The sequence below is a fragment of the Rhinopithecus bieti genome, unplaced genomic scaffold (assembly GCF_001698545.2).
Source record: "Rhinopithecus bieti isolate Rb0 unplaced genomic scaffold, ASM169854v2 scaffold_14839, whole genome shotgun sequence".
Taxonomy (NCBI): Eukaryota; Metazoa; Chordata; class Mammalia; order Primates; family Cercopithecidae; genus Rhinopithecus; species Rhinopithecus bieti.
Genome location: NW_016808133.1, coordinates 3,038,269 through 3,050,412, shown reverse-complemented (window position 1 = coordinate 3,050,412; position 12,144 = coordinate 3,038,269). Strand labels below are relative to the sequence as shown.

The following is a 12,144-nucleotide window of genomic DNA, read 5'->3' as shown; positions in this document are numbered from 1 at the left end:
GGACGCGGGGACGCGGGCCTGGGGAGCCGGGGGGCCGAGGGCGCGCGGGGGGTGCCGAGGGGCGCGGCGTCAAGTGCGTGCTGGTCGGCGACGGTGCGGTGGGCAAAACGAGCCTGGTGGTGAGCTACACCACCAACGGCTACCCCACCGAGTATATCCCCACTGCCTTCGACAACTTCTCCGGTGAGCGGGCCCGGGGGCCGGGGCCGGGGACGCGTGGCCGCGGTCCGTCCAGGGGAAGGAGGGTGGCGCGAGGGTCGCGGGGCTCCCAAGGGCGCTGCAGGGCCGCGGGCGCGGCTCCAGCGGGGAAGCCGGACAAATGAGGCGAGTAGGACGTTTCCTAAGTGTCAGGGACTGGGCAAGCACGGAGCTAACAGGAAAGGACCACGAGGGAATGGGGAGCCCTACAACCAGAGCTTGGAGAGAGGAGGGCGGAGCGGCAGCAAGAGCCGTTGCCAAAAAGAAATCTCACAATTTAAGCAACAGATAAGCAGGAGTGAAACAGGTTGAGTTCTGGCTGCCGGGTCAGTTTGCTGCGTAGAGCAAAGTTTCCTGAGGGCGACGTCGCTGGCGCCGCTGCAGTTTCAATCAGAAGGTGACGCGCAGGTGCCTTTACCTGAGCGTCGCTCCTTTCCTTTTAGGCGGCTCAGCTCACAAGGGGCGTCTCCACTTTAAAGAGCCGCGGAGACGCCAGGAAAACACTTGATTTAGTGAAAATAGCGCGAGCGGCCCTCCTGAAGGCTTAGGTTTGGATGAAACCTGGAAAGTAAACACCATTTCTTTCTTCTGAGCCCCACCACCACCTTCCCTGCCCCCATGGGCTTAGATTCTGATTGTTGGTATCCTTTCAGGATCCCTTTAAGCTACTTAAAGCTCTTAGGTACCGGGTGCAATGTCATTTCCCTTGGTAGATACAAAGATAAAGGAATTCTCTATCTCGATATTCAGGTCTTTTTGAAATTTAAGAAAAAGTTGAAATTCACAGAAGCTAGTAGGAAACATTTAACTGTTTCGCTTCTTAAGAGAAAAAGTTGCTTCTCTGACCTTCCTTTCATCCCAAAGGTACCCTAGAGAAATGGGTGCTGTACTGGTGGGTTTCCACCACAGAGTATTGTTTCTTCCCCTCCCCCACCCCACCCCACCCCTGCTGCTGACTAGTATAAACATTTAGAAACAATTAGAAAGTTGTGTAGAAAGAGACAAAATTGACTGCTTAATTAAAATAGAAGCCTCCACAACATGTCCTGCTGCAGGCCTCTCCACACTCCCCGAGTCCCCGAATCCCAGTGGAAAGGTGGGCATGGCTTTCTTTTTTCTTTTTTAATTCTTCTTTCGGCCTGACATAGAGATAAAGAGTGCCCTCATTTTTAAACAGGACAATGCAGGCAGCCTGTGTTTGCACATGTTCTCAAAACAAACTGGAATTTTATGATAAACCCTGAAGTTGGGGAACCTTTCCCAAGGGAAAACAGAATTATTTGTGAGGTTTTCCACTGATTTAAAACTGCAGGGTTACTTCCCATTTACCCCAGTGTTGTTTTAGGTCCTTTGAAACAAGTGTGACAGGAAAATAAATCTTCCAGGACTGGGAGAAAAGCATAGGCCTTTCTGGGGGCACCATCAAAGGGTTCAGGGATTTGCTGCCTGGTTCATGGTGGTGGAGTGACTTGCCAGCCCTGGGTTTGTATACAAAAATGCCTCCACAGGGCCTCCTTGTTTTAGGCTAGTCTTTAATTCATTAGAGGACCTAGAATAGGAGCAGAGGTGTTTGGAGTGAGAATGATGGTGAAAGCTAAAACTGTTAGTATTCCAAAAGGGGTTAAAAGACACCTCCTGATTGTCATTTTGGTTTTGTTTTTAAGCGGTGGTGTCTGTGGATGGGCGGCCCGTGAGACTCCAACTCTGTGACACTGCCGGACAGGTCAGTATCATGTTACAGCTCAGTGCTGGGAAAGGAAACAGCCTTTTAAAGATTTCCAAATAACCTTTGATTCCCCCAGTCAGTAACTAGGTCATTCTAAAGCCTCATGAAGTGGACCCACCCCTGCTGTTGGCCCCTCTCTGAGGGTGGGCAGGGGCCAGGGGTTGGCGGTCAGGAAGCAAAGGAAGATACCTCCAAGCTAATAAAGCAGGATTTGGCCCAGCTCTACATAGCCAGGCAAGGGAGGAAGCACGGTCAGGAACAGCTCTTATCTTATAGGAGTTTCTATTATTTACTCCCTGTTTTTTATGAAAAAGTTTCAGTGATGCTTTGTTGTCATTTCCCAAACTGAGTTAGTGATATCTTATAATCGTTTTATTAAAGGCCAGTGAGTCAGATATTTACGAAATTTGCTCAAGAAAAAGATGGAATTTACATCAGTAAGGGTTAATATTTCCCTTCCTGAGCTATGGTTTGACTCGCTAGGACCAGCCCCATCCCTTGAAGCACAAATACATTTGTCAGAGCAGTCCTAAGCTGGAGGGATGAACTAACTGGGCTTATTCTATCCAAATTGTGAACGCTTTGTCTCAAGGGTTGGGCACTCGGAGGAAATAGCCAGGGAGTATAGGATTCCCTCACTGTGTTCCCCAGAAGAACCCCCGCCCCCCTTGGTGGGTACTCGAGTCATTGAAGCCAGGCTGTGCCTTGTGAACACCCAGGGGTACTTGAATTTGGCAAAGTGATAGTTAATGAACTTGTCTCTCTGGTATGTTCTAGAGTTCAGCAAAGTTCCGGGGGTACTTTGTAGGCAGGTGAAAGTGCCCCCTTCACTTTCTGAGGTGCCATCACATGACTATGTTTATGAAGGCATTGGCTTTCCACTGCCCCCCAGAGCCTCATCTAAGCCAGAGCTTCCAAGTTGCTCACCTACTCTGGGACAGCAGATTCAGAGCTGACGACAGATCTTATTTTTTAAACCTCAAGATGACATAAGACCGGGGAGCCTTGATCTCCAAGGAACACCAGGCTGGTGGAGGCCATAGCTTGGGAGTACCTCAGCTTGGAAAAACCAAGCACTGTCTGTATTCTATCGTCTGTAGAAAACAAAAATCAGGCTGGGTGTGGTGGCTCATGCTCTTTGGGAGGCTGAGGTGGGAGGACTGCATGAGGCCAGAAATTTGAGAGCAGCCTGGGTAGCATAGCAAGACATCATCTCTACAAAATAAAAAAATTAGCCTGGTGTGGTGGCACTGCCTGTAGTCCCAGCCACCAGCCACTCAGGAGGCTGAGGTGAGAGGATCGCTTGAACCCAGGAGTTTGAGGCTGTACTGTAGTGAGCTATGATGGTGCCACTGCACTCCAGCCTGGCTGACAGAGCAAGCAAGATCCTGTCTCTTGGAAAAAAAAAAAAAAGAAAAAGAATACCGTCACTTCTAGTACTGAAATCTTTCTGAATGCCATGATGGTATTTATAATTCAAACTCATTTTCTTGTATGAAGTGAGAATGCTTTGCCTACCAGGGGGGTCAGGTTTTCTGAGCCTTAGAACACGGAGGGCCGGTTGCGGTGGCTCATGCCTGTAATCCCAGCACTTTGGGAGGCTAAGACGAGTGGATCACGAGGTCAGGAGTTCAAGACCAGCCTGGCCAAGATGGTGAAACCCCGTCTCTACTAAAAATATAAAAATTAGCTGGGTGTGGTGGCGGGCGCCTGGAATCCCAGCTACTCAGGAGCCTGAGGCAGAGTTGCTTGAACCTGGGAGGCGGAGGTGGCAGTAAGCCAAGATCGCGTCACTGCACTGCAGCCTGGGTGACAGAGTGAGATTCTGTCTCAAAAAAAAAATAAATAAATAAAACACGGGCGGAGGAACATTTCAGTAAACATAGCCATCTGACCTACTGAAGTCAGACCCTGAGGATAAGACGGAAGTCAGGAAAACACAGAAAGTCCAAAGGCACAGTTAGCAGGGAGCCTTACAGGGTGGAGCAGAAGCTCAGTGCACCTACGTGCCCCAGGATGTCACTCAAATATCACTGTCCACTGGACTCCCCATAAGTGTTGACTCTTCAAGCAGGATGCAGCTTCTGGAGCTGGGGTTTTATGCCCAGTGCCCAGCAGAGTGATAGCAGGGCTTCATCTCGTGGTTTTAGAATGGATGAACCAGAGGAAGACAAGGTGGTGGGGGTGCAAACATAAGTTGTGGACCTGCTCCTTAATAGACTTACAGTGTGGAGGAAAGACAAACTAGTTTATGGAAGCTTGTGAAGGAGCAAGCGAAGGGAAGAAAAGAGGCTCAGGCTCAGAGGTGCAGGCTGGTTGGGCCTGGCGGGCAAACCTCTGAGCAGGGTTTTGAAAGACAAATAGGAATTTTACCAGAAAAACTTTGCAAAAATGACTCTGAATCATCAAGGAAGAGTTAAATTGTTCCTTAGTATAATCTGTTTAAAATCAGGAAAGCACAAGCATCCCTTTAGAAGTATTTTACACAAAAAAGTTATAATTAAGGAAAACAAAGGTTTTGGTACTACATTTGTAAGTTTCAGTTTATTTGGAAATTATTCTTCTGGCCTCTCAGCAATATTTTCAATGAGATTTACTGTATTTCTTAACCTTTGTGTACTGGTTAGAAGAGTACATCCAATTAAATAATGAATAAGAGCACCATCGAAAAATTTGAATAATGAATAAAACCAACTTCAAAACTATGAAAAATTCACTGCTGGTAGGATAAGTCAGGTATTTGTGGTTTTGTTTTTGTTTTTCTGATCCCGCATTTATAAATTAGTCTTTATTTAGACTACTAGCCAAGCTGGTCAAAATGGTAGTTCTTTTCTACTCTCCCTAGTCCTGACCTGATAAAATACATTTTAGGGGACTCACTGTGATGCCTGCCATGTTTTGTTATGGAGGAAGGAACACATACCTCTTCTAGGCAGTTGACATGAGAACCTTGAGGGTTAAGTGACTCCATTGACCTCCATTTCAGATGCCTGGAGAATCAGTGTGAGCACAGATAGGTTGGAATTTGGGGATGTGGAGCTGGAGAGTGGGTTTCCCAAAGAAGTTGATGGGAGCAGAGTATGGATGGCTCTACAGGCCGAAGAAATCACTTCTTATACCTTTGGCTTTTCATTTTAGGGAGGGCAGGTGAGTCTATAAGATGTCAAAAGGAGTTTTTAACACTGGGCTTACAGTCTCACTCAAGGGCAGATTGATCAGAGACAGACTGGAGACATGAAAAAACATACCTTTGGCAGAAGAGAAAAACATATTGCTGAAATAGTAGTTCACTGGAGAATTGCCAGTAGAAGCTGAAAATTCTTCAGCCTTTTGACCCATAAGGTACTTGGAAAAATCTTATACTGGAAAAAAAAAAATCAAGTTGCAGCTAGACCAGAGGGGTGTAGAATCCAGTCTTGTCTCTCTGCCCTGCTCACCCTGATCAGACTCCTGTGCAGTGTCTGTGCCACAGACCTGGCAAGCACGTGCAAATTGCTTGGCCTCAGAATGCCTTTTCTTAAAGGTGCATTCCAGTTGTCCTCATTGCACGTGTGTATTGCATTATTCCATCAGATATCTAAGGTTTCTGGTCAGGCGCTGAGCAGGAGGGTCTAATTTCTGTTTTCTTTCTCAAGCCCCTTAGCCAGAATCTCAAGAGATCTGGGGAGACAGCTTTCCAAAGCCCACTCAGAAGGCCCAGCCCTTGTGCTTTCCTTAATTTTTCTCAGTAATACAACCCCAGATACCAGGGCACGGTCAGGGGTGCAGCTACCTGAGGGGGCTGCCTTAATACTGGTCTCAGTTTTATACTTCTTTCTTTGAGGCCCTCTAAGAACAAAGGGAGCATTCCATTAAAAGATCTTCAGAACTGGAGCCATAGTCTACCTGGCTGTGTTTCTGTGTTTATTTATTCATCACAAAGTTGGCATGAAGAAACGTTAAGTCATTCTTTTTCTTTTTAAAAATTTTTTTAGAGAGAGGGGTCTTGCTGTGTCACCCAGGCTGGTCTCAAACTCCTGGGCTCAAGTGCTCCCCCGATTCAGCTTCGCAAGTAACTGTGACTATAGGCACATGCCACCACACTTGGCTAAGTCATTCTTTTTCAACTTTTGCTTACAGAAGCCTCACAAGTGACATTCTGAAATGCCATATTGATTGTTGAACATTTTAGCTGGTTGACTTTAATGTGATTAGTTGGTCAGTTGTCGTCCCGTAATTGAAACATGGATCCTCAAATGAAGAAATTACATTCAAATAAGTTACAGGTTTATTTTATACCAAGAGAAAGAAGCCACGGTTGGAGAATAATGTAGATGTAGATAGTACTTGGTAAATCATCAGAGGGTGTCAATTGAGTAATGAAAACATGAGTGCCATTGAACTTTTTCTTGTCATTGGAAAATTATTTACACCTGAGGATGGTTGGCCCCAACAGATATACCTTTTAAATAGGAAAGAGTAAATATTTTTCTACAAAAGAGTTGAGCGAAAGTTTTCAGTTAGCTGAATATGGTGCTATAGGGAACTATAGGGTGTCTTCTATAAAGAAATGGTAATTTGGAGACCAACATCTCTCTGTTCACAACCAAATCCCTTCGTCTGCCACTGTGCCTTGAGTGTAGGTGATGCTCAGTATGTCTGTTAAATGGATGACTGCGGGAGAGCATTGGCAGCACAACCGTTGGTTTATTTGTAATCAACTCTTAACTTAACCCATCCACTTCTCTGTACCTTAAGGGTAGGGTGGGCATGCCTATTCTCCAGTTCATATCTGTCCAAAGCACTGTACATGGAGGCCATGGGTATTGGCAAGGACAAAGGAAGTAGGAGAAAATGTAGGAAGGAGGGAGGAAGAGAAGATACAGCCAGAATGAGGATGTATTAACCAGTGTCTGTATGTGGCACTGAGAAGCACAAGTTTTCTGAGTCACTGATGACAGTGGACTGACAGAGGTCCTCAACTCCATTTCTGGTCTGGCCTTGCGTCTGATTATCATTACTCTGCGTTGCTGTGCATGGTGTGGGCAGAGCGTGTGCACAGTGCAGATGGGATGAAATTGGCATCATTCAGAGCTGTTGTGGGGAAAGGCAGGGCTGGACTGGTAAAGAGAGGAGCTGTGTTCATAGACTGGGGTTGAGTGGGAGTCTTGAGGATCAATAAGGGTGTGGTCTAAATCTTGAAAGAGTAGCTAAGTACCAAGAATTGAGAGTAAGTTTGGGTTACACTCAGCTGAAGGCTTAAGTCCATTTTACTTCTAGAACCTACCTGCTTTGAGCACTTTTTCTATGTTAAGCTGCAAGTAGGTCTTCAGTGTCAATGAACACGGTGAACGTGTTTGGCAGTGTTCAGACCATAGCTGGCCCTGAAAGCAGATGGCTGCCACACCTTTGCTGATGCGCTAGCCCCACTTGGGTAAACAGTAGGATCGTTTCAAGAATGCTGGCTCTTCCTTCTAGAACCAGTGGGTCTTCTATCACCTGCCAGACCCTTTCATGAAAAATGTGAAGATGATCTTTTTACTGATGAGAATTCATTAAAAAAATAACTTTTAGGTACTCTGCTTGGTTGCAGGATGAATTTGACAAGCTGAGGCCTCTCTGCTATACCAACACAGACATCTTCCTCCTCTGCTTTAGTGTTGTGAGCCCCTCATCCTTCCAGAACGTCAGTGAGAAATGGGTGCCGGAGATTCGATGCCACTGTCCCAAAGCCCCCATCATCCTAGTTGGAACGCAGTCGGATCTCAGAGAAGACGTCAAAATCCTCATTGAGTTGGACAAATGCAAAGAAAAGCCAGTGCCTGAAGAGGCGGCTAAGCTGTGCGCCGAGGAAATCAAAGCCGCCTCCTACATCGAGTGTTCAGCCTTGACTCAAAAAAACCTCAAAGAGGTCTTTGATGCAGCCATCGTCGCTGGCATTCAATACTCGGACACTCAGCAACAGCCAAAGAAGTCTAAAAGCAGGACTCCAGATAAAATGAAAAACCTCTCCAAGTCCTGGTGGAAGAAGTACTGCTGTTTCGTATGATGCTGGCAAGACACCCAGAAAGGCTATTTTCAGATGAAATCGATATTAGAAGCTATATTAGCTGAAACAACTTCTTTTACTGTGTAGAACCTATATCGAGAGTGTGTGTATATGTATTATAGGAGGAGCTCTCAATTTTATGTATTCTTTCTTGCCTTTAATTTTCTTGTTGTTTGTTTGAGCTTAGGGATGAGATACTTATGCAAGATATTTTTGAAGTAAATTAAAATTTTTTCACATCTCTGGAAATTTAGAGTTCTAGACCTCTGGTTAATTTATATCTAATATGAAGAAGACACCTCAAATCTGGATGTCAAGAATGAAGCTCTGCTACATCATAATGTACAGAAGAGCAAACGGGAGGAACGCTGTGGTTAACCCTCTCTTGATTAAGGGCTAGTTAATGCACAGTGCATTATGTACACAGGTCAACCATGGTAAGAACAGTTCTTAGCTTTGAAACTCCATGCAAACCATGCCTTTTTTTTTTTTTTTTTTAAGGAGCAAAAATCTGGGGAAAAAATGAGAAACCTCTGCCTACAAAACCTCAAACCAGTCACTTTTGTCATTTGCTAATACCCGTTGCTTATGATTTAAAAACAACGGGCAAAAAACATCCCACTGACTCTATGGCACTGTGTAGACAAAAAAGGAGACTTGCTGATTGGGACTTTTCTTTCTTAGACCAGTTGTGTTGACATGTATGAACATAGACAAAGTGCTGTGTGGAGGAAAGCAAGTGTTAGTCGGTAGTTCTCACGTTTTAGGGAGTGGTTCCTGTGGAGATCAGAAAGTGACATTTGCTTTCGGTACTGTAACACTTGCACCAAGCTGCCTCAATGCTAGGTAACAACGGCAACAGGGAGCACCTATCTGGATTGTTTTTAAACTTCCATACTCAAGCTGTCTCTTCGGCAGGGAGGTGAATACTCTTGAAAGGCCAACAGCAAATGTCTGTGGGACACAACACAGATCATTTTTTCTTAAGTCAGCCAAGATGTACTTCTCTGTGTGCACACCCACGCACACTCATGCACACAGATACATAGGTCTGTATGGCTGTATTTGCTGTTGATTCAGACTTTTACACAGTTAATGGGGAAAAGCATGGCCACAAACACAGATGTTAGGGAAGCTTGGCTTCCTCTTCTTGTTGACACTTTTTTGAACCAACATCTTTTTTATTATATTCAGAGTATGTTTTTAAGTGTATCTTAATATATACATTTTTGAGGACATCTTAAAACTAAACGAAAAATAAAATGAACATCTCTTGAAACCTGTTAAAACAACCAGTTAAAGCCACAGATGGCTTTCAGGGCAGTAGCAGCAGAGGCCAGCGGACAACGAGGACTCCTGAGGGGCGGGGCGTGTGGCCAGCCAGGTGCATGCCGGGACCCTGGCCCCCATGCTTGGCTGCTTCCTGTGACAGTGAAATACATCCTTCAAGGTGGCAGCTTTTAGGGCTGAATCTTCTGGAGAAAATGTGCCATCTCAGGAGAGTAGTTTTTACTCTGGTAGGAATGCTTCCGAGACACCACAAGGCAGCCTAAACACTGAGTTACAGTGTCGGGCTTGCGGTGGGTGAACCAGAGCCACCAAAGTCACTTCCACAACTAACGAGGGAAATCTGTAAAGCCAGTTAGATAGAAGAGTTTTATTTTTCTGTGGGTTTTGTGTTGTCTTTTTTATATTAAAAGAAATCCAGTTTGTGTTTTCTATAGAAAAGTAAAAGTTCAGGTTATACTTTAGGTTAGGGGTTCTATTTATTCCTGTTAGTAAATAAAATTAACAAATTTCTTTGTTTAACAAAAGATTAATCTTTAAACCACTGAAATACATAGACTGTTAACTATTGATTATTCAACACATTGGAATTGATGTCGGTCATAGTTTCCTGGAGCATTTAGTTACAACCTGAAGGAATAAAATGATTTGTGGAAAAGCTTAAAATAGACCTAATCGAATACAGTCTCATCTTGCCGTGCCTGACTTACCTATCTGTGGAAAGCTAGGCTTCCCAGGCTGGGCTCTGCCTGACTAGTGTCCAGAGGTGCGGGAGGGAAGATGAGTTATTTAACTGGTAAGCGATTTGAAACACTATTTTTATATTAAAGTAAATAGCATGGAGTATAGTGCAAATTCATTTTTAAGATAGAACACAACACTTGAAAGAAGTTTTATGCATGTGACAGTATGTGGGGCTGCAGTTGGTCTCCCTGGAGGGGCCTTCCGCACCTCCTGCCTTTAGGCCACGGGTGGAAAGTGCTTAGTGAAGTATACCTGTGTGGCCCAGTTCTGAAAGCTTTATGCAAACAGTTGAATTTTAACTGGGGTTGATAACACCTTGGACTGTTAGTGTTAAAAACCTAGTGGGTTGACCTTTAAATGCAACAGTTTTAAAATATATTGCTGCATTTTATAGAATAGTAAAGGTACGATTATACTTGAGATTTTCCTCCATTTTATTTCTTTGTGAACATAGTTTGGGGCCGAAAATGTTTTAAAATATGTGCTTGAGTTAAATATAAAGTTGGTTTGCTTCAAAGCTAAAAAATTGTTAAACTTGCAGCTTGGTATTGCAGAGAAGATTTTATAAAAATTTTGCTTTAGAGAATGCCACTTTGGCTGAACTACAAGTGTGGGCCACTGTTATAATTTAAAAATACAGCATACTTCAAAACTGTTTGTTTTCTCTTGTTACCATGTATGTATAAATGGACCTTTTATAACCTTGTTCTCTGCTTGACAGACTCAAGAGAAACTACCCAGGTATTACACAAGCCAAAATGGGAGCAAGGCTTTCTCTCCAGACTATCGTAACCTGGTGCCTTACCAAGTTGTGCTTTTCTGTTTTCAAGTGTAAATGATGTTGAGCTGAATGTTGTACTTGAAAATGCCATAAATAAGATGGTATGAAATAAATTCTGACCTATGGAAATAATGACTCTTGCCTTTTCTATCAAAGAATTTTGTTGGAGGTGTTTAGCCACATCTTGAAGAAGCACTAGTTGGGAGGCATTGTGACATACACTGAGAGGCGTTCTGGGAATGCATCTCCAACCAATTTGAAGTGCTAATTGATTCAGCATGGGGTTCTCTGAATTCTGGAGCCACAGTCTGACAGTAAGCACCCGCTGGCTACATGTTCCTCACAGATTGTATGCTGATGTCCCAGTGTGTTGGAAGGAGCACTATTCTTGGAGCCAAAAGTCCGGGCTCAGAGAAGCACTAGTGTGGGATGAAGCTGAGACAGCCAGCGATCTGAGCCTCAGTTTCCTCATCTGGAAACAGTACTGCCTTTCTCACTGGGCTGTCTGAATCCTGAACCTGCAGAGGAGACATCCAAGATCTGTAAATCACCTGAAAGAGGTTAGAGTCAAAGGCACCGTGAGCCCTTACCAGCCGTAGAGCTGAGGACCAGGGTTCCCAGGTCCTGAGGGTGCCGAGAGGTGCTGTTGTGTTCTGTGTGATTTCTTCAGTTTCTTGAAGTCCGTCTTCTCATCATGCCATGAGGATGCAGCCCTTGTACTGAGGGCTCCGGGAAATGGGACCCTGGGCAGACGACTATTCTGAGGGGCTGGAAGTTTCTTGCTTTTACCCTCCAGCCTCAAGGTCATCCTGTGAAGGATGGCGCCATCCACTTTGCTCCACATGGCGCTGCATAGGCCATGATACAACTTTTAGGAGTGTCCACTGGATGTTCAGCCACAATGAATGGGAAGACTGCATGGCATGCAACTAAAACTACTGTACCACCTAATTCCACACATGGCTGGGGGGTGCCAAAAGCACCCCAGGCGCTGGTTTCCCGGCCTCCACAGGGCAGCTGACCCCAGCCCAGAGGGACTCAGAGGTTTCTCCACACCCAGTCCCAGGCTATCTCCCTTGTCCTGGCCGGGCCTTCCTGGGACACATGGACAGAGCATCCAGCCATTGTAGAGGAGGTGACCACGTGCTACACCGAGGCATTCGTGGATTCAAAGAGAGTGAAGGAATGAGAAGCATCTGGGAGAGAAGTGTTTTAAAAGGAAAGAAGGTTCCAAGGCCCCAAGGCAGAAGGGCATCTGGTATGTCCCAGAGGCCAGTCACAAGATAAAAGGAGTGCAGGGAGAGATAGGGAGATGATGTCAAGATGGTGATAATGGGAGGTGATGGTGGCAACCAGGGACATGGGGAGGAGTCAGGCTGT

General features: G+C 45.1%; 1 protein-coding gene across 1 annotated transcript in view; it reads left to right on the top strand.

Moving 5' to 3' along the window:
* Positions 1-10,896, top strand: part of RHOU (ras homolog family member U) — an 11,780-nt gene extending 884 nt beyond the window's left edge. Inside the window, exons 3-5 of the mRNA XM_017885572.1 lie at positions 3-183; positions 1,863-1,921; positions 7,497-10,896. Coding sequence (XP_017741061.1) covers positions 3-183; positions 1,863-1,921; positions 7,497-7,952 — 696 coding nt within the window. The 3' untranslated portion in view covers positions 7,953-10,896. The remainder of the gene's footprint in view (positions 1-2; positions 184-1,862; positions 1,922-7,496) is intronic.
* Positions 10,897-12,144: the final 1,248 nt, after the last annotated feature.